Source organism: Lentinula edodes (genome assembly GCF_021015755.1).
Source record: "Lentinula edodes strain Le(Bin) 0899 ss11 chromosome Unknown C8R40scaffold_1, whole genome shotgun sequence".
NCBI classification, from domain to species: Eukaryota; Fungi; Basidiomycota; class Agaricomycetes; order Agaricales; family Omphalotaceae; genus Lentinula; species Lentinula edodes.
Genome location: NW_025764307.1, coordinates 972,010 through 991,554, shown reverse-complemented (window position 1 = coordinate 991,554; position 19,545 = coordinate 972,010). Strand labels below are relative to the sequence as shown.

General features: G+C 46.3%; 9 protein-coding genes across 9 annotated transcripts; 4 read left to right on the top strand and 5 right to left on the bottom strand.

The window, feature by feature from the left end:
- Nucleotides 1-260: 260 nt before the first annotated feature.
- On the bottom strand, nucleotides 261-1,162 carry C8R40DRAFT_1164634 (uncharacterized protein; the record flags this gene model as incomplete). Its single annotated transcript, XM_046230532.1, has 8 exons — nucleotides 261-330; nucleotides 383-463; nucleotides 516-578; nucleotides 643-726; nucleotides 779-830; nucleotides 887-897; nucleotides 956-1,028; nucleotides 1,087-1,162. 8 exons carry the CDS (start codon nucleotides 1,160-1,162, stop codon nucleotides 261-263), a joined length of 510 nt encoding a protein of 169 aa, XP_046092322.1.
- Nucleotides 1,163-2,612: 1,450 nt separating this feature from the next.
- C8R40DRAFT_1164633 (uncharacterized protein) lies at nucleotides 2,613-3,523 on the top strand (the record flags this gene model as incomplete). The annotated part of the gene is made up of 4 exons (XM_046230531.1): nucleotides 2,613-2,814; nucleotides 2,865-2,990; nucleotides 3,046-3,167; nucleotides 3,221-3,523. 4 exons carry the CDS (start codon nucleotides 2,613-2,615, stop codon nucleotides 3,521-3,523), a joined length of 753 nt encoding a protein of 250 aa, XP_046092321.1.
- A 1,000-nt stretch (nucleotides 3,524-4,523) lies between these two features.
- Nucleotides 4,524-5,685, top strand: C8R40DRAFT_1157661 (uncharacterized protein; the record flags this gene model as incomplete). The annotated part of the gene is made up of 6 exons (XM_046229649.1): nucleotides 4,524-4,648; nucleotides 4,754-4,976; nucleotides 5,026-5,108; nucleotides 5,185-5,485; nucleotides 5,544-5,630; nucleotides 5,659-5,685. 6 exons carry the CDS (start codon nucleotides 4,524-4,526, stop codon nucleotides 5,683-5,685), a joined length of 846 nt encoding a protein of 281 aa, XP_046092320.1.
- Nucleotides 5,686-5,841: 156 nt separating this feature from the next.
- On the bottom strand, nucleotides 5,842-7,168 carry C8R40DRAFT_1031583 (uncharacterized protein; the record flags this gene model as incomplete). The annotated part of the gene is made up of 5 exons (XM_046223181.1): nucleotides 5,842-5,952; nucleotides 6,013-6,125; nucleotides 6,179-6,642; nucleotides 6,707-6,801; nucleotides 6,851-7,168. 5 exons carry the CDS (start codon nucleotides 7,166-7,168, stop codon nucleotides 5,842-5,844), a joined length of 1,101 nt encoding a protein of 366 aa, XP_046092319.1.
- Nucleotides 7,169-8,021: 853 nt separating this feature from the next.
- On the top strand, nucleotides 8,022-10,748 carry C8R40DRAFT_1157672 (OPT oligopeptide transporter; the record flags this gene model as incomplete). Its single annotated transcript, XM_046229650.1, has 6 exons — nucleotides 8,022-8,344; nucleotides 8,397-8,539; nucleotides 8,597-9,243; nucleotides 9,293-9,362; nucleotides 9,411-9,626; nucleotides 9,676-10,748. The coding sequence occupies 6 exons, from the start codon at nucleotides 8,022-8,024 to the stop codon at nucleotides 10,746-10,748; spliced, it is 2,472 nt and encodes an 823-aa protein (XP_046092318.1).
- A 710-nt stretch (nucleotides 10,749-11,458) lies between these two features.
- C8R40DRAFT_1157658 (nuclear matrix protein NMP200) lies at nucleotides 11,459-13,088 on the bottom strand (the record flags this gene model as incomplete). Its single annotated transcript, XM_046229648.1, has 3 exons — nucleotides 11,459-12,587; nucleotides 12,641-12,857; nucleotides 12,920-13,088. 3 exons carry the CDS (start codon nucleotides 13,086-13,088, stop codon nucleotides 11,459-11,461), a joined length of 1,515 nt encoding a protein of 504 aa, XP_046092317.1.
- A 45-nt stretch (nucleotides 13,089-13,133) lies between these two features.
- On the top strand, nucleotides 13,134-14,542 carry C8R40DRAFT_1242603 (uncharacterized protein). Its single transcript, XM_046233577.1, has 5 exons — nucleotides 13,134-13,282; nucleotides 13,346-13,769; nucleotides 13,826-14,213; nucleotides 14,266-14,336; nucleotides 14,388-14,542. The coding sequence occupies exons 1-5, from the start codon at nucleotides 13,174-13,176 to the stop codon at nucleotides 14,413-14,415; spliced, it is 1,020 nt and encodes a 339-aa protein (XP_046092316.1). The 5' UTR covers nucleotides 13,134-13,173; the 3' UTR covers nucleotides 14,416-14,542.
- C8R40DRAFT_26471 (uncharacterized protein) lies at nucleotides 14,540-16,962 on the bottom strand. The gene is made up of 6 exons (XM_046234534.1): nucleotides 16,615-16,962; nucleotides 16,256-16,560; nucleotides 15,363-16,196; nucleotides 15,043-15,306; nucleotides 14,793-14,985; nucleotides 14,540-14,736 (listed from the first exon to the last, which is right to left on the bottom strand). The coding sequence occupies exons 1-6, from the start codon at nucleotides 16,756-16,758 to the stop codon at nucleotides 14,608-14,610; spliced, it is 1,869 nt and encodes a 622-aa protein (XP_046092315.1). The 5' UTR covers nucleotides 16,759-16,962; the 3' UTR covers nucleotides 14,540-14,607.
- Nucleotides 16,963-17,028: 66 nt separating this feature from the next.
- On the bottom strand, nucleotides 17,029-19,415 carry C8R40DRAFT_26445 (uncharacterized protein). Its single transcript, XM_046234533.1, has 6 exons — nucleotides 19,330-19,415; nucleotides 18,822-19,271; nucleotides 18,620-18,775; nucleotides 17,958-18,567; nucleotides 17,764-17,906; nucleotides 17,029-17,715 (listed from the first exon to the last, which is right to left on the bottom strand). The coding sequence occupies exons 1-6, from the start codon at nucleotides 19,330-19,332 to the stop codon at nucleotides 17,167-17,169; spliced, it is 1,911 nt and encodes a 636-aa protein (XP_046092314.1). The 5' UTR covers nucleotides 19,333-19,415; the 3' UTR covers nucleotides 17,029-17,166.
- Nucleotides 19,416-19,545: the final 130 nt, after the last annotated feature.

The window sequence follows — 19,545 nt, the reverse complement described above, 5'->3', positions numbered from 1 at the left end:
TGAGTCTACATAGACGACAGCGTTTGGTGGTGCTTGACAATTGTACCCGCGAAGGGAGCGAGTGGACGGAGCACAGCGCAGCCCAGAGCAAAACTGAGCTTCATTCCTGCCCATATGCTCAAGTTCAAGTTACCGGCCATTGCAGGCCATTGCTAGTAAATAAATATTTTGCATTCTTCATCTATAGTTCTACATATGACATAAATATGGGAGATCTAAGCGGTAGGGACCTTCTCTAGTATGGTTAAACCACAGAGAACTCAGTCTGTCTCCCAAGCCTCTTTGGCAAAGATACGGGCGGCGGGAAGCGACGTGGGAGTCGCATCGACGCTAGAAAGGGAGTCAGTAAGATGCTTTTGTCATCAAATTTCTGTAAATTTACTTGGAAATACTGTCGATTTCCCATTGATCCTTGGCGAAGATGCGGGCGGCGGGAAGCGACGTAGGAGTTGCATCGACGACGCTAGAAGGGGAGTCAGTAAGATGCTTCTGTTATCAAATTTCTGGAAATTTACTTGTTGGTATCGATTTCCCATTGATCCTTGGCAAAGATGGCACTTGCCGCTGAACCTCGCTTTCTAGAATCAGGTTATGAGCATTGAGCAGGAAAGAATTACACAAACCATGTAAAATAGTGCGTACTGTATTTCCCAAGCTTCCTTGGCAAAGATAGCTGGACTTAGGACGATCGGAGCTGCAGTAGATGAAGCAGCTCCAGAATGAACGCTGTAAAATAATAAGAAATCTGTCTCAAATTTTTTTGGGGAAATGCATTTACGAGGTCCCAACTTCCAATTGGTCTTTTGCAAAGATCGGAGCAGGGCCAGTGACTGAATTACAGGCAGTGAGAAAAAGTGATTTTTTTTCGCCAGCTAGAGGGAATTACCTTGTCGTCTTCTGGTCATCGCAAAAATAAATTAACATGGGGTATCAACGATCTTGAAAAACTTCTTACTCGACATCCCAGGCAGCTTTGGCAAAGATCATCGGGGTGGGAAGCGGTGAAATGGTTTGAGTGCTGCAGCCCTCTGTGATGTTTGATTGAGTATTAGTAGCAGGTATTGGAACAGGAGTTATTAATGTTACCTTCGACGTTCTTGAAAGGCAAGGCCAGAACGTTGTATGCAACTGCGAGGAGCACGAAACCAGTTAAGCTCTGCATTGTATGGGCAGGTTGATAAGATGAAGAAGGATGTAGAGCTGGAAGAGAGATGTAGAGGAGTTGCTGAGTCTTTCACACCGATTCTCCGACTTATATACAGTATCTTCAATTCTTGAATTTGGGAGTGAGGAGAACATCCAGACAAGCATACAGGGATAGACAGGTTCCTATAGTTTGTCCCAGGCAGTGCACCTCGACGACACGTCTGCTTGACTTGCAAATGCACCAGAGATGGACCGGGATTAGGAACTCAGAGGAGACATTGGCAGAAAATTTGTTTGGATTGAACCTGGAACCTGGCCGGCGACAGAGTGTAGCGAGGGCGGGTGGGATTTGAGACAAGGAACCAGCCAAATGGAGCTCAGATATGAACGACAGACGGGTAATGACATGCTTTCACTCAAGGCCAGTCCGCAGGACTACTTCTTGGATGGTCAAGTCGCGTTTTCTTCCATGATCATTGATTAGAGGCAGGATGTCTGGCGGAGAGCGATACAAAGCGCTTCAAGGTGTAGACAGCTAGCACAGGTATCGAGAGCTGGTTTCTGTCTATGGGCTTGCCACCAAATTTACTATGTAGTAGCAGTGTCTAGCTACTTTCGTGAGACTGACTGTAATGGGAGATGAGCGCTGAAATGCCGATTATGCCGAACTAGCAACTGACATCAAGGGCTCTCACGCTTGCTCGGTGCACTTCAAACTTCATCCATCGCGTCCGGCAGCAGAGCCCAACTGTGGTCATGTTCAAACGGCGGCTACAAAATCTGCCACTCATCCGCCCATCTAAACTTTGCAACGCTTTCACCGGATTGGACCAGCAGGTAGCAAAATTCAAAACATCATGTTTGAGCATAAACGGCTCCAAACGGTTGGTGCAAAATATTGTCACACTTTACAACTATATACATGGTTGTCAGCTATATGGCGTGGCTTCCTCTGCATTAAAGTGACAGAGTGTTAAATGTTCGGGAACTTTGTCTTCCTAAGTATGTGGAAATAATGTTTCATCCTTCATAGTCATAATCACTAAATCACTCCCCAATAGTCATGCAAATACTCGTCGAGAAGGCTGCGTTCTGTTCGACCGAAGGAGCTTCTGGCGAATGTAACCTGCGGCCAATGTGCACATCTAACTAGCGAATGAACTGTTGTCACATCTTCACTCTTCGCGCTCCTTCGCGTCTAATGGCGAGTCCCTTATATCTCGTATGCTTTTATCTGACAAACTCTGACGTATGTGTCATTTAGTAGCTAGCATCTTCCAACAAAAGTCTGATATCTAAACAGCTGCATTGCATTGCGAAATGTCATTGACCGGTCCCTGCCAATCTTAACTCCGAAGTGACGAACCAACACTGCAATGATTTACCTATGATATTTCCACGTCAACTCCCTCAGAACGCCTAAAAACCCGGATGATGCTACGATTGAACAACCCACACCTTGAAAAATGCATTCCACCAGCTCCGTCGTCTATCTTCCACTCACAGGGAATGATTCCGAGGAAAACATCATATCCAACTCTCATAGTCATTTTTCTTTTCGTTCATTGATTATTCCGTGTCTTCTCCTGGCATTAGCGGCTTCGGATCTCGTCCTCTTCACCGTACTGTGCTTGAAGACTGAAACTCCCGCCTCGCAGGTTCTTTACTGTAAGAACTACTTCAAGTGTGCCTTTTTGCTTGCTCATTTTGCATTAAAGCTCCAGCTCAAGATGCTATCGAGTACAAAACGGTTAAGTTTCATAGTGGTTTCGGAGCCGATTTGCCCATATACGATCGCCCACCATCCCCAGAAGTCGACGCTGCATGGGCCAGTCTTTATGAATGTAAGTCTGCTTTTGAAATTAAACATAGACCGAACTTGTTGACGTGTTCAAATAGTCGCGCTCAACAAAGTGCCACGGAATGAGGCTATTCTCATGACGAACCAAACTTATCCTATTCTTGGAGAGGAAGGTTATTATATGATCGCCTTGGACGTCTTCCACCAATTGCATTGCTTGGTGAGTTTGAGTGATCTAAGTAAATGTTGTTGTTGAGTTTTCCTGTTTCGTAGAATGAAATGCGAAAAGCCATGTATCCGGAGTACTACCCTATAACTGGAGAGGGTATACACACTCCTCATATGCAACATTGTATTTCCAGCTTGCGACAGTCTATCACTTGCTCCGCCGACATCACCCCAATAGTTTGGCAGTGGTCGAACAAATCGAAGGCCGCTAAAGAACGAAGCGACGTTGTTCACACCTGTCGAGACTTTCAAAAAATTACAGATTGGGCTCAAGACCATTTTGTACCTCGTCAGCAAAATATGTCGATCTTCATTGACGACGAGTTGGATATTCCTATTATCTGGTAAATTCGCCGGATGTTGTTCTTTCGTTTTTTAGACCTTTTTTGCTTTTCTTGAAACTTAGATGGTTTATTCGTGATTATTTTGATTTCGTAGTCATCAGTCTTATTTCAACCTGTTTCTAATCAACGCTCATTCAAGGCTCCTCAATAAGATTTCCAGAATTCATTGAGTAAATATGCCAACCGCTACGTAGGTGAGGGATTGAACAGGAAATACTTACCAGCAAAATACAGAAGAATCGCATCGGGCATCGGGAACGAGAACAATTGAATCGCTCAATGCAAACGGGAAAATCATGTCCCAGTCGAGGGGAAAGCTCTGCTAACCCGGTTAGAAATTAGAATATCACGAGTTTCACATTGCTAGTGCCAATGAAGCTTAATGAAACTTAAGCTTAAAGCAAGTACTATCATCAGTATCATTGATATGATGCAAATCCGAGGTCCAGTGCGTATTAGCCCCGCTGTGGGGGATAATCAAGTATTTGGCAGATACGAACGCCTCGATTGCGTCTCAGTACAGGAGTTTTTAGTATCAGAGATAACGCGTTGGTCCTTGGACGAGGCTGCTTTTGCTTTTGCGGCTTGGATTTTCAGGTGGAGACGATCTGAAGCTTTTCAGTAAGCACGAAGTTCAGGCAGACCGCCGCGGATTAACGCTTAGTTGTCGGAACATATAAGTTTTTGTTTGGCCGAAGGAAGAATAACTAATATTTAGTAAGTTTTCGTGGTCTTCGCTCCTCTGTGAATTAGCTGAAGGCATCAAGTTTATCAACAATCTTTGACAGGGATTGTAGGCACGAGAATTAAAGAGATTCAGCTCACGGAATGCCAAACTATCCATCTCCCCTGTCACTTGTTCCCGAACTCCCAGCGTCTTCGACTCGGCCCTTTCAGGACTTGAATCAAGAAGCCCGGTCGGGCTAGGTCGAGTGACTGATGATATGTAAATAGCAGCTCTCTGTCATTTTCCTTCCAACATCCCGCCATTCGACGACTTAACGATGTCAACCCCTGGAAATCTTGATACCGAAAGCGAGCTCAGTTTCGAACGGTCGTTGTACGTCGGAGGACAAATAACTGCTATATTATATGGTCGGTTGAATTTGCTATACTTGGCTTGCTCCCTGTATGCATGCAATGAACATCATCGAGATTGACTGACGTGATCCAATTTAGGAATACAACTGGTCCTATATCTCTTGTCCAACCGTCTGCTCCTCAATTCCTCCAGAAGAGGAAGAGATGCCAATTTCTATGTCATTTATGGGACTATTCTTCTTATACTATGGACGATTGCATTAGCTTGCAATGCACTTTTTGGCCAGTACGCCTGGATCGACCACCGCGATGTGGATGGGCCTGCCGCTTACATTGAAGAAAACATCTCAGCTGCTTATAACACTCTAGGAACGACTGCGGGAGTGATAATGAACTTCTTGAGCGATGGGTTATTGGTAAGCTCACAAGTTCTTCCCATTAATATTCAAGGTCCAACCCGCGCAGATATATCGCTGTTACATTCTCTGGAGTTCGTGGAAAGTTATTATATTTCCCATCTTCCTCTACTTTGGAGGTCTATGTGCGCTGTTTCCATGTTTTACCCCGAGTATGCACTTGCTGACGCTCAGTATAAGCCATGTCGATCCTCCTCATCTATGAAAGTGCACAACCTGGAGCCAATTTCTTCGTTGGACATGCAGTTGACTTTGGGGTACCTTACATCTCCCTCACGATCAGTCTTAATATTATTGTCACGGGTCTCATTTGTGGACGCCTACTTTACCTTCGGAATGAGGTGAACAAAATTCTTGGGCCCACTCATGCAAAAATGTACACAAGCATCATAGCTATCTTGGTTGAGTCTGCAGCGCTATTCACCATCCTAGGAATCGTGTATGTGGTTGTCTATGCACGCAAAAGCCAAACTTCTATTGCGCTTGTACAAGTGTGGGGAGATTTCTGCGTACGTTGTAACTATGCTTCGTTCTCGCACAATTTGGAAAACTTATCGAAACATATAGGCGATATCACCTCAGTTGATCATTCTTCGCATTGCCATGGGTCATGGGTGGACCAAAGACACCGTTGGAAAGCTTACTACCCCAACGGTTACATTTAGCACTCATTTTGATACAGAAAAGGATTCTTCCCCCACCTCTATAGATGCACCTTTATCTCTTCGATATAGTAGCGAGCACACAGTTTAAATATCCACGACATACTCATACGACAACGACAGCTCTACCTTCCGGGTAATATACATACGGCAATAAGTGTATTTAATGTTACAACTTTGAGCTCGAATTGTGAGATGTCTCTTCAGAAGCTGAGATCAAGATCTTCCAATGCAGGAATTGGTCGTTCTGCTTGCGGGGTGATTCTAGCACCGTGGCGGCGCTGCTTGGAGTCACCATAGTCAACGATTGCAGACTGTCGGTGCAATCGACGATATCAGCAAAGAGTAAATGACCTAAGGAATACGCAACATACGTGAGCAGTGACTCGGTTATCCCAGAGGACAACTGTGTTCGGAGTCCAGTGTACTCTGGCCTGAACATCACCGCCCTTGTCAATGTGATCATATAGGAATTTGAGAAGAGTCTCTGGAATATCATTGAGGGCATTGTCGCACTAAGTACTATATGAAGGCACTTACCTGACTCCTCTCGTTTCAAACCGAGGATCCGACGCGTGAACTGCCTATTGACATACAAAGCCTCTTCACCAGTAACAGGATGCTTTCTGATAAGGGGATGGACATTTTCGACAGGCTCTCGACGAACAATACCCCCTCGCTTGCCCGATCGCGAGAAATTGGCTTGCTCGACTCCAGAATGGACTGCTTTCAGGGTTTTGAGAAAAGCGACGAATTGAGGAGAAAGCTTTTTCAACGTAGAGACTTGGGAGGTAAATAATGTATCACCGCCAGTAGAAGGTTGCGAAAGCAGGAAGAAAGTCGTTAACCCGGGGGGCTGGAGCTCATATGATACATCAGAATGCCAAACAGTAGAGGTTATGCTATCATCAATTTCAAAGTTGAAACTAGAATTGGCATCTCTGTAAACAAGATGAATTTCAGGATAATTCTGAGGATGCCCAGAAGTCGGATGAATATGCAACCTGGATTAGAGACAGCGTTCAGCCAATTAAATACAAAGTAAGTGGCAAACGGAAAGAAAGTTACCGGCCAAAATGGGACCCCCATTCTCGGTAGAAATCTGGACCGGCATCTATGAACTCTTGTTGATCTCTGAATACGAGAAGACCTCGACGAGCGACCTACGCTGGGACATATAGATGTGATGGGCAAGCGATACTTTCGACATACCTCTAGTGCAAGTTGATCTCGCCCATCTGAGTCTAGCGCTCGCAGATCGACTCCAAAAACTTCTGTGCCCAAGTTTGGAGTTAGCTCTGTTATTTGAGTAGCGCTATCAAGGAAAGAACGAGGGTTAGAGTGGTTCAAAGCACGGTGTCCTGGGTCAATATGCTCGAATGGGGTCAGCGGAGGGTAGTGATCTTGCGAAAAGAAAGGCAGGAGGTGAGAGTAACGGTACTCTGTCTCTTGCTTTCCTTCTGCAGAGGAGTGAAGCTTTAAAGTAGTCGTAGCAGGTTCAGTCCGAGTCTGAACAGTGGTTGCAGACATTCTTCTTGAGAAAAAACGATGAGGACTCGTCTCGTCTCGTCTCCCGCTAATTTATAAGCGGAAATCCTGGAAGATAATCGTCATAATTTCGCAATCGGCTGGAAATTCAAAGGTCATTCCCGTCCGCCGTGGAACCTCGTGCGAGTAAACGACTGCATAGAGTCACAGTGAAGCGATTCAAGAAGGAAATGACGATCTACATACGCCGACGCGCCGAACTTTGCTCGATTAGATTAGATACCTGGCCCCTTCACACGCTTTACTCCTATATTAGGGCTTGATGATTAGCTTCCGAACCTTCGCCCTCGTTTATTGTTCTTTTTAAACTTTGACACTGGTAGAGAGAGTTGTACCTGAACTACCTGTCCGCGGAATCTGACTTGTTTCTGTCTCGTTCAAGCACTTGGACCCATGAGCTGTTTACCTCTGATGAATCGAAAGACTCTAAGACTCTAGCGCAATACTCTGCAATACTATGTTCATAGCTGAACGAATATCGGTGACGACCAGAACCAACGATGCAATGGGACAGTTCACTCGTTCCTAAGTTCTGCTCTTATTGTCCACAAGATATATGGATTACGCGATAAGGTAATCTCAAATCACTGCCTTTTGTTTTATGCGTTGGGCCATTGCTATTGTCTAATTGTTTTTTGCAGTCTTCTGGCTTTCCTTTTTGGGCCTGGAAGCCACCTGAAGTCAGATTGGACACTTTCCCGCTCGGCGTGGATCCGTAAGCGAGTTTCTTCAAATAGGACGTATACATGGTGGTCAATCCTCACATTTGTTTCCACCTCTGCGGCCCAGTAGTATTTCGCGTTCCCTATTCGCCCTTTCTCCAGCTCCTTTTGCCATGGAGGATACCAAAGCTTACAACTCTTCTACGGAGGAAATTATATCGTTACCCACCCGGACTATTCGAGCACGAAGGGCGCCGGATGTTCCGGTGGATGTCGACGCCGATGCTGAATTTGTGAAAGAACACTTGAATGACCCCTACATGGATCTATCAAGACCTTACAAATCGACTGAATCCATGGAGCTTTCCGATAAGAAGGTTCAGCAACTGCAATATGCACCTTCCGAGTTGGATGCAGAGTCCAACGTTGATACGTTCGACCGTTACTCCACTTCCCGCGCTGAATCTCGCAATTCAACTGCTATCGAATTTGACGAGTGCGTATCGGTCTACTCCCTTGCCGTGTTTTGATTTCTGATTTGATTCCAGCGAATCACCTTATCCTGAGGTTCGCGCAGCAGTCTCCAGTACCGATGATCCAGAAATGCTGGTGAACACCTTCCGCATGTGGTTTCTGGGAATTGTCTTCGCCATTCTTGTCTCCGGGATCAATCAGTTTTTCAGTGCTAGATGTACGTTTCCTTTCGGTTTCCCTCGTCTTTGCTGGGCTCATCTCCCAACCTCTTCAGACCCATCCGTTTACATCAGCGGAATCGTTGTTCAGTTAATTGTTTTACCCTGCGGTAAATTAATGGAACGAGTTCTCCCCACCTATCGCTTCAACACTTTTGGCTTCCGTTGGTCGTTGAACCCTGGTCCTTTCACCATCAAGGAACACGTCTGCATCACAATCATGGCCAACGTAGTAGTGGGAGGTGCCTATGCAACTGACATCATTGCGACGCAGAAGATCTTCTACAATCAAGCCATTCCTTACGGATACCAAATTCTACTTTGCATCGGTTCGCAGGTGTTGGGTTTCTCTCTGGGTGGTCTTCTTCGACAATTCGTTGTTTGGCCGTCCAGCATGATCTGGCCTGGCGCTTTGGTCAACTCAGCACTATTCAACACATTACACAAGAATTACGGGAAACGCGACCGCGGACACATGACTCGCGAACGCTTCTTCCTCTATGCGTTCCTCGGTAGTTTCGCTTATTACTGGCTCCCGGGATATCTGTTCACCGCGCTCAGTGTTTTCAACTGGGTGTGTTGGATTGCTCCAAACAATATTCCTGTGAACGCTCTTTTCGGAACCAACACGGGTTTGGGTATGGGTGTTTTCACCTTCGACTGGTCAATGATCGCGTACATTGGCAGCCCGCTAGTTACTCCCGTATGTTCTCTGCGTCCTTGATCATACCCTTTTACTAAATTTTATGTAGTGGTGGTCGGAGCTGAACACCATTGTTTCGCTGGTCATCCAATTCTTCATATTGGTTCCCATCCTTTATTGTAAGTGTTCTCCTGCTACTTTTACATCATTTTCTTATTCTATTCCAGTCACGAACGCCTTCAATACTGCCTACCTCCCTATTTCCGCTCCTGTCGCGTTTGATCGCACTGGCGCGGAATATGACGTTAGTCAAGTTGTCACTAATGGACAGTTCGATAACGACAAATACCTTTCCTACTCTCCGGTTTTCATCCCTGCGACCTTGTGCATTGCATATGCTAGCTCCTTCGCTGCCTTTTCTGCAGTCTTTGTGCACACTTTCTGTAAGTTATATTTCTTGTTGTGCTTTCCTGTTCTCATTTCCTTGTTCAGTGTGGTTCCGCCGCGATATCGCTCGCCGCTTTAGGTCAACTCTCAAGGATGAACGTGATGTGCATTCTCGGCTCATGCAGGCCTACAAGGAGGTTCCTTGGTATTGGTATACTGCTGTTGGTGTCGTTGCCATGATCTTCTTCCTCATTTCCGTCCATCTCGTTCCTACGAACTTCCCCATCTGGGCGGCCGTGTTTGCATTTGCCATCTCCTCTCTTCTCTCTCTTCCCATGGCCATGCTCCAAGCGATTACGAACCAACAGGTTGGAAACATCCAAGTCTTCTACGAACTCATCGGCGGGTACGTCCTGCCTGAGCGCCCTGTCGCTGTTGTCCTTTTCAAAGGGTTGACCTACGTCACCACGAGCCAAGCTATCGCATTTTCTGGAGATATGAAGCTGGGCCATTACATGAAAGTTCCCCCTCGTCTTATGTTCACCGTCCAGACTGTTGCGGTCGTTGTCGCCTGCTTTACTGTTACTCTCGTACAGAACTGGATGTTCGCCAACATCGAGGACTATTGCTCCCCTGACCAAAAAGATGGGTTCATCTGCCCGTCCACAAACACTTTCGCAACCTCTTCGCTCATCTGGGGTGGTGTCGGCCCAACTCGTATGTTTAACATCGGCCGCCCTTACAACCCCCTTCTCTTCTTCTACCTCATCGGCGCTGTCCTTCCTATTCCCTTCTACATGCTCGCCCGTCGTTTCCCTCTCTCTTTCTACAGGTACATCAACATCCCGGTCTTCTTCGGTGGTGTCGGTGCCCTTCCTCCTGCCTCCGGTATCAACTATACTTCTTGGGCAGCCGTTGGGTTCATTTTCAACTATTGCATGCGCCGCTTCCATTTTAGGTGGTGGATGCGCTATAACTACATCCTTTCGGCTGCTCTGGACGGTGGGGTTGCGATCTCACTCATAGTGATCTTCTTCGCGGTGCAACTTCCGCGGGGTGGCTTTACTTTGAATTGGTGGGGTAACACTGTCTGGACCAACACGGCCGATGCCATGGGCCTTCCCTTCAAACTACCAGACGGCCCGAACGGTACCTTTGGCCCTTCCACTTGGGCTTAAATCGCCCTCTGTATCCTCCGATCTCTGGTAGATGCTCGTCATGATCTTGCGACACCCATCCTCTCCCATCCTCTGCATTATTAGTTTTGGCCTTGTATTTTTATTCTTATATCACTTCGCCTTGTCACTCTTTTCCACAACTTCGGGCTATTTGTTTCGATACGCTTACTTCCTCTCATTTCTGCATTCATGCCTTGCACTCGCATTATGATCAACTTGTGTTGTACTTTCATGGCTTTTCGTAGCAGTACGATATCTTAACGTCCATGTATCAAAAATAAACCTCCTACAATGAACATTTTCGAAAAATGCGCAGGGGTCGCACACCGGGTCAGTGTTCTTCTATCGACTGTCATCCAGCTCAGGTAGATCGAGCGTATTTGAACAGTACATAGACATGATAACACGACACCGCTATTGTCCCTGGGTTCTCTGGAATCGACGTTCCACTTTGAATAACATAATATTTTTTATGTGAAAATACAACTCCCTGAGACTCCCTTTCAATTGAGTGGAAGCCTTTTCCAAAATTCCAACAAGCACAAAGGCTGCAGTTCAGGATCTCCCTCAGGCTGTTCACATATATGTAGTTCTGGCTGTCGAACGAGACAGTTCCCCCTCAAGAACATACAGCAATCCAAGCGTTGCACTTGAATTCGTACAGTCACATCGATCAAGATACACACAGTAGTTTAAGAGAATAGATTATTTTAAGCAGGTAGACTCCAAATCCTCACCTCTCTCCCCGTTACACCCCATATCTCCTTACCCATGTCACCGAACACGAAATCGTTCATTTCACCGCCCTCCTCGAATCTGACGAGCTCTTCCCAGCTCTTGTACATGAAGACTCTTCCTCCTGTGTTACCGGCGACACCGAGGAATTGTGCACTGACATCATATACAACCTTGTTGACTTTGAAGTCATCACCCAGGTCGATGTTGGTAGAGGCTTTTTGTTTACGTAGGTCCCATACAGCTACGGTTGAATGAGAGCTGGGTGCGGCGAGGTGGAACCCGTTTTCAGAGAAAGATAAGGTGTGGATGTTGAAAGGAACAGCGTCGGGAGGAGTAAGAGAGGCGGCGATAGCGCCAATTCTGACGTCGTATATCTGTATCGTCGACGTAGATGTTCCCAATGCAAGAAGGGTACCATCTGGATGGATGGAGAGAGAGGTGAAAGGCTCATCCGAAGGCGCAGATCGGTAGACTTGTTGGAAGGTCGACAGGTCATGTACACTGTATGTTTTGTCAACAGACGAGAGAGCAAGGAGCGTGGACGTGGGATGGACTGCGAGTCCAGTGACATCGCCTTTGTGAGAGCGGATAGTCAATTTTGGGATGTACTCGTCCGAGGCTTCGTCGTGTGCCCAAACCTTCGCTATTTTATCTGCACCGGCAGAAAGCAGCAGGGTAGGTTCCCCTTCCTTCTGACGGAACGCGACCTGGTTGACCTTTTTGGTGTGACCCTTGAGAGAAGCGAGGACCTTATCTGTACTACGGTCGTAAAGCTGCACGATTTTGTCATTCCCACCAGTCAGGAAATGGTTTGGACTGGAACGCGAAACAGCAAGAGAGGTGATACCACTGGGTGAAGCGGAATGCAACGAAGGGATAGTGTGCTTTGCGGTGTACGTTTTGATCTCCGCAGCAGTAGAGTAGCCTTCTGGAGCTTTTCGCTTTTTACGAACGGCAGACAAGGCCTGGTGAGTTTCGTCAATTCGGGCGACGATTTCCTTGGGAAGACCCTCGGAAGGCGTGTCTTCGTCCATTTCAACATCTTCGGAGGCAGGCGCGGCAGGAGCAATCCCCATTGTGGCTTGTACATTTGCAAGTGCTCTGTAAAATGATGTTGAAAACGACAAAAGAAATTGAATACTTTTTCAACTCACTCTCGAGCAGCATCTCTCTCCCGAATCAACCTAGCCACCACACGACTAGCCGCATCTTGAGCATAAAGAGCATAGCTCAGCTCCTGCCTCGTCGAGTTGTACTGTTGTTTGAGAGCAAAAGACTCGAGGACCAGAGCGTCATATTCGTTGTGAAGAGTTTGTAGAAGGGCTGGGATGGATGTGAGGTTCGGTGGACGAGGTGCAACGGTCTCTGGAGCTGATTTTAAGAAAGGAAATTCCTTCAGAACACGCTAAATTGGACTATAGGACAATACTTACATGCTTTAATGTCAATCAAATCCGACTCCTCAAGCTTGTCTCCGGTAATTGGGTCAGTGCCGTTCTCGTTGATGTATTTGACAATCAAACGACGCTCGTATACCTTGTTTGATTTTACAGAGACGACCGGCTCCTGGGGAGGTTCTCCAGATATGGCACAAAAGAACATGTCGAATGGGAAAGTGACAAGTTCAAGTCGAAGTCGGGTTGTTTATGCATTGTTTGCATACTTTTCTGTTTTGGGACTTTTCACCATGTCCGAGAAACAACAGCGTCTGGTTCTCTCAATTATTGATTTTCTCAATCAATCCATCGCGAATGGCACTGTAAAGACTGACGACCAAGAAAGTCTCGAAGTAGCCGGTCAGTTTTGTCTTCTATTCTTCTCAATTCTTGAACTCGATCTCATTATATGTATCAATGCAGTACAATGCATTGGGGAAGCTTTTGGTGTTGATCCATCTAATGACCAGCAGGTTGCACGCCTTAGCGTCAAACCAGCCACTCTTCAGAGTATATTCGATGTATACCTCAAGACCAAAGAAAAAGTCGAAGGTGGATCACAGTCTCAACCATCTTCTTCATCTGTACCCCAAGGCCCTTCCGCAGAGGACAAGGCGAAGGCAGAAAAATTCAAACAGAGCGGAAATTCTCTGATGTCTGCCAAGAAGTACGATGAGGCGATAGACGCTTATTCTCAGGCGATCTCTCTCGATTCTAATAATCCAATCTACTACTCTAACCGGGCAGCAGCGTATTCGAGTAAGGGAGACCATCTATCGGCGGTTGGGGACGCAGAGTTGGCTCTTGCTGCTGACCCAAAATTTGTGAAGGCATATCATCGACTCGGGTTCGTCTACTTCGCTGTTTTATTTCCAATCATCAAGCTAATATAAAGCATACTAGTCATGCTCAATACTGTCTTTCCGACTACAAAGCTTCAGCCGACGCCTTCGAACGTGGACTTAAGTTAGACCCGTCGAATGCTGGATTGAAATCGGGGCTGCAAAACGCCAAATCTAGGATAACTGATGACGAGGACGATGGTCCCCCACCGCTAATTCCGGACGATGCTCCGGTTTCGACCACTGGCTCAGGTGGTGCAGGTAGCGGATTCCCTAATATGGGTGGTATGGCTGATATGCTCCGGGGAATGGGCGGTGGGGGCGGAGGCGGAGGAATGCCCGACTTGGCCAGTATGATGAACAATCCTCAAATGATGGCAATGGCGCAGCAGATGATGTCCAATGGAGGACTCGCAAATCTTATGCAAAATCCTGCCGTTTCAGACATGGTGAGCCTATATATTTCTCCATACCAGAGACAATCTAGCTGACTTCTCATAGATGAGTCGAATGCAGTCGGGTGATATGCCTTCCATGGAGGAACTGATGTCCAACCCTTCTCTTCGTAATCTGTACGTGCTTATTCATGTTGAAAGGTCTATTCATGTCCTAATTTTCTTCAGTGCCAGTCAGTTTGGAGCAGGTCGTTAAGGGTTAGGGAGTATAAGGAATGTTTTCTTTCTGACTACTTACATACATCGGTGTAGTATATTTACATATTTTGAAGTTTTTTGAGTTCAAGCGCGATGTCTGAGAGGGGAGCGAGGGTTGGAAATCGTATGAAGTTTCATTCTGTGATTACATAGCGTAGCCTACAAATACAAGGCTTCATTCAAGCCATCCTCAAACAGCAGTAGCAACAGTACTCGGATTATGGTGCTTCTTTCGCATCTTCCTCGTTCTTGATGGTAAATCTCGAGCGAGTGCTGGCGGTACGCTGTCCAGTTGCATCGGTATTGTCTTGGGATGTCCCTGCAATCCTTAATGTCAAGCGAGTCAAATATCGATCATTTAAAATAATGGCTGACATGTCTCTTGTGATATCGAAGGCCGCTAGCATTCTTGTAACTCTTGAAGCAATTGGGCCGATCACATACGTATCGCTTCGAGTCGTGGTCTGGAGTGTCTGAATCTACTCCATCTGCGGTATCCGGTTGCATATTAGAGTTCCTTTGCGAAGAAAAAGTCTTGGTTATGGCTTGCTGAAAATGAGCGGAAGAGCTGCAGGATTCCCAGTCAGGACACAATCTTCGTTTTCACAAATTCAAACAAATTTACAGTTGCAGGTGATATTGTAGACCATTGAGACTCTGTGGGACAATGTGAACATTATCCTGTGGGACTGATTGAAAGGTTTTACGAACTTTCCAGAATTTATTACATCCTGGGAGCGCACAGCGATAAGGTTTTTCATCTTCAGGTTCCTTGTGAATCTTGGAGTGTTCGAACAGTTCTCTTGCAGTAGGAAAACAAGATGCACTGGTCGAGGCATCAGCAGGCCAGCATTGTACATGGCCACACGCATAAGGGTGTAAAGATCCGCTGTTCGTGAAAAAATAGTTGAAGGATGGCATCAGGAGCCAAAAGTCAACACGCACTCAGAAAAGGGTAGCAACGCGGAAAGGCGAGTAGGTTGGTTATGCCTTCTAGATCTCGCGGATTCTTTCGAGACTTCTACACTAGACGAAAACAACAATGACTGCTGCAAAGGTGGTGGCTCAAAAGGGAGTTCTGCAGGTGCAGACACACCGGGGCTTGACGTTGACGAGGAGGCTCCACTTTGACCTAGGGGACTAGATGGGTACGAAAGTTCAGGTGACCCAAAGCTGGAAGGGCTCTCGTTGAAAAGGACCTGTTGATCGTGAAGGGCGGACGTCATTCCCGATGGTGCTGATTTGACGGTTGTATCGATAGCAGGCAGATATTCTTCCATTCGAGATGGTCCCGTTGGGCAGATCCCATTGTCATCGGGAACAAGACCAAAGTCATTATGATGAAAATAAAAAGTCGATAGAGCATTTCTGTCCGTTATGTAATGACTGGGGTCAGAGAGGTCATCCAGTAACATCGAACCATCATTGAATTCTTGAGCGAAAGTGAAGGGTGAAGGGGTCGCAGATGATCCAGAAGTATGATCGTATGTGGCATCTATGAGCATGGCTTCAAAGTATGGAGAGTGATGTGAGATCGGAGGTCGTTCCTCGAGAGCGGCGCTTAATGACGAGGAGGAGTATTGAAATGGGGGAAGTGTAGACGTCAGCGGTACTTTCGAAGTTGGCTCCTGGAAAGTAGCCGGAACATCCTCTGGAGGAAACAAGGGATATGATCCGGGTGGGTAATAAGGAGATCCTGATTCAAATTCGTTCTGAGCAGGTGCAGTCAATGAAGAAGTTTGCACGATAGGTTTCTTTTTACGTTGAAGGACTTTGAATCTGTGATCGAATATACGTTGAGCCAAAATACAGTGCCATTGATTTGACTGCAAAAGTACCTATTACGGCACGCCAGGCTACTCCGCTGGAGCTGAGATCCTATTTCCTTCCATTTGCCACCGATTACGCTGTATACCTGTAGAAGTTTGGCTTCCTCATCGGAGGTCCATTCGTCTTTCTTCAAGGTAGGATCAAGCGCTTCGCTATACCGTTTCGAACATGCATCGTCTGTCCTGCCTTCAATTTGCCTCGCAATGAATGACCATTTGGGGCCATGAGCACTGAGGAGAGAAAGGAGAAGATAATCTTCGTCTGCAGTCCAAGGCGATTTCTTGACTGTTGGGGAAAGAGAGTGAAGCCATCTCTAAGAAAGTATGTTCATGCAGTGGTAGACTGAATAGAAATTATGATAACCCACTTTTCTACAGGCTTTGTTGTCTCGACCTGGTACCTCACTGGCAACGGCCTGCCAGTTATCTTGCATGCCATATTTCGCCACGGCATCTCGGAGAAGGTCATCATCCTTCTGGGTCCACGGTCGAGTAACCACTTTCTCGCCCATTTGTTATACGATCATGACAATATGAAGAAACAATATAAGAAACAGGCCATAGGTCAATTGTGTGCGGTGTGTCCGCACGTGTTTCAGGCGCTTAAATTCCTGAAGCGCCGGGGAAGAGGATTGCACTGCTGACAGATACTTCAAAATTTAAACGCAAGGAGTTGTTCACTCCGATCTACTCTCTCTACTTAGCAAATGTTGACAGCGATAGTCACATTAACAAAGATTTTCTAAAAATTGATATTTGCATCATTCACTGGGTGCCGTTTTTTCCTGATAGGCTCGTTGTTTATGCGCCGAAGATCGTTGATACCAACTACTCCAGCCCCACCAGCAGATGTTTAAAGTTCTGGAGGTACGTGCTACTTCTTTGGTTTGCAGTCAGAGCTTGAAGATCGCCACTTCCGCTCAACGGGCAGCATCGAGAGTGATGTACCCATCCGGGTATGCATCCAACACAGCCTGGAGCTTTCCGAGGAACTTCTCATAAATATCCCCATTGAACACGTCCCCCAGCCGCCAGGCATCATCGCTCTTTTTCATGGGAAGCGACCTGACAACCCGCCGGTATTCTTCACGCAGAGTTATCGACAGATCAAGGGGTTGTAGGATGAGAGGGCAATATACAGATTCCAAGACACCTAGGAGCTTTATATCGCTTGTTTCGTTTCGGATGACTTCGAAGCGGTCCTGATTTCCGTCGATACTATGACCAAAATACCGTCCAGCTTGTTGTTTGACTTTTTCCAAAGCTGACTGCGAGGGCTCCGGAGTCTTAGGGATGCGGTTGTGGAGGAACCATAGATATTGCCAGTAAACCGATTCCACATCGTGTACAAAATGGGGTGCAAACCACTCGTCCTGTAATTTAAAGAGTTCTGCGGTTGCGTCTGTTCGAGAGGGGAGGAAAAAGAAAAAGTTCGCCTGGTATTCTGCAGCCATGAAATCAGGCGTGCTCTGGGGCGACGTTAGGTACTAGAAATACTAGACTAAGCTGAAGCATACCGTCTTGGGATCGTGACTCGACACCTCATTGTACCTCTTGGCGTATTCCAGATCAGATATTATCCCCCTGCCTTCAAGTAACAGTGTATTCCCTCCACTCAAATCAAGATGAATGAAGCCAGCGATACGGAATAGATCAAGACCTGGAATTATCGTGAGTTTCATCAACTGATCAAAATGGCAAAACGACATGCATATGATCATATCTCTCCAGCATGTTAAAGCTTTCTTGAAATCGGTGAGTTGATAAAGATTTTCACACTCTTCATTTACTACAGAACGGACATGCTTTCGCAGCATGTGTGTCCGGGACATCATGATAGGTTCGACTTCGGTGAGAGAGGGTTTTTTGAAAGTACGCTTCGGCTCTCCTTCAAAGATGATTACCTCCTCCATGATGAAGGTGAGAAAGTGTTCCTCGAGTTTGGTTTTTTGTTTGGCATCAAGCTTTTTCAAAATACTTGATTGGATCTCTCGCTCGCAGAGTGCCTTGTCATATAACCAAACATCCTTCAAGACACGTCTGGTAACACCTCGTCGAAGCCTTCCTCCGACTTCGATATCTCCATTTCTGTCGGGAAATAGTCCTACAACAACCCAAACTCGAGTAGCACGCCCGACCATCTGATATGCAGCTGCTTCGGTAAGCGGCGACCCAACGATGAGAAAGAAGCAGTTGCCGATTTCATAACAGGAGCAATCTTCGCCGCCCACGGAGATGTTGTGCATTGTAGGATCGAATCCGATTTCATGCTTTTTTGCGAAAATGACAAAAAGAAGAAAGTCGACCAGTAATTCAGGTTTCTGAAGCCATCTAAATGATAAAGGGAGTTGTTAACAGAACTAAGACACACACCTCGTTAAGATCAAAAGGCTCGGACACTGTGATTGCACATCGCGAAAAATCCCAAAATCGGGTTCGCTTTTTCTCCATCGTGAAACCTAGAATACGCTCCCGGCACGGATCATTCCCAAGCAACTGCTTTGCAGCCCCAACCATTTTTTCTTCGTTCTAGTTTTATTAGTTAAGATAGCAGATCATTCCTCGCAAAACTTACATCAATAATCTTTTCGGTAGTATCTTCGAGCTTGAATTCCGCGATTGATGCAATGTCTAAAGTTTTGACAGGTGCCTTTCTGGATGCACTGACTGTCGAAGGCTTTGCATCTACGTGAATGCTAGAAGAGAGCACATTGAACACTGCTGTCCAGTCAGGAAAGAAACGGTATCCCAGTTTTGGGTGTTGATATGTAGCAGTAGGAGACGGGCAGGCAACAGCCTGGGGCTTCAAGGTTTCATCGTGCTGGGTGGCAGCGCGAGTGATAGTTTCGGCGACTTGGCCTAGAAATGCAAAAGTCTCGTTCTCATTCTGTCCCTTTCCCATATTCCGGGGAGAAATACATCCATTGTCGTCTAGAAACTTACCCTCCTTGAGCGCATTCATGACAACGTTCCTTAGATCCTTGGAGCGCAACTGTTTATTTGAGGCATAGGTTTTTAAGAACGCCTTCGCGCTACAAAGTTCTATCAGGTTGTCGGTGTTGTCCCGTTTTAGATTTTCGTACCATCGTAGGGATAATACGCAAAGTCAGATTTACGAGGACTTGAGCTGACCATTTCAAAGCATCACTGGCAGTGGCAGAAATGCACCCATCTCCGCAACCCACGTGTGCAGAAAGCACGTGCTTCTCCCGACAAATGCTTCAAGTCTCATGAATTCAATCAGATTTACGCCAGGTCAAAAGCAAGTAATCCTAAACATGGTCTTGTAACTTGTAAGA

Bases quoted from the DNA above. Each gene is read 5' to 3' on its own strand.
- C8R40DRAFT_26471 (XM_046234534.1), bottom strand. From the start codon at position 16,758: ATGGGCGAGAAAGTGGTTACTCGACCGTGGACCCAGAAGGATGATGAC. The intron at 16,197-16,255 runs GTACTTTTGCAG...ATTCGATCACAG, and splicing joins AGCCTGGCGTGCCGTAATAG to ATTCAAAGTCCTTCAACGTA. The intron at 14,986-15,042 runs GTAAATTTGTTT...GGAATCCTGCAG, and splicing joins CTACAATATCACCTGCAACT to CTCTTCCGCTCATTTTCAGC.
- C8R40DRAFT_26445 (XM_046234533.1), bottom strand. The intron at 18,568-18,619 runs GTGTGTGTCTTA...AGATGGCTTCAG, and splicing joins AGCCTTTTGATCTTAACGAG to AAACCTGAATTACTGGTCGA. The intron at 17,907-17,957 runs GCATGTCGTTTT...CGATAATTCCAG, and splicing joins CTGGAGAGATATGATCATAT to GTCTTGATCTATTCCGTATC.
- C8R40DRAFT_1242603 (XM_046233577.1), top strand. From the start codon at position 13,174: ATGTCCGAGAAACAACAGCGTCTGGTTCTCTCAATTATTGATTTTCTC. The intron at 14,214-14,265 runs GTGAGCCTATAT...GACTTCTCATAG, and splicing joins ATCCTGCCGTTTCAGACATG to ATGAGTCGAATGCAGTCGGG. The intron at 14,337-14,387 runs GTACGTGCTTAT...AATTTTCTTCAG, and splicing joins AACCCTTCTCTTCGTAATCT to TGCCAGTCAGTTTGGAGCAG.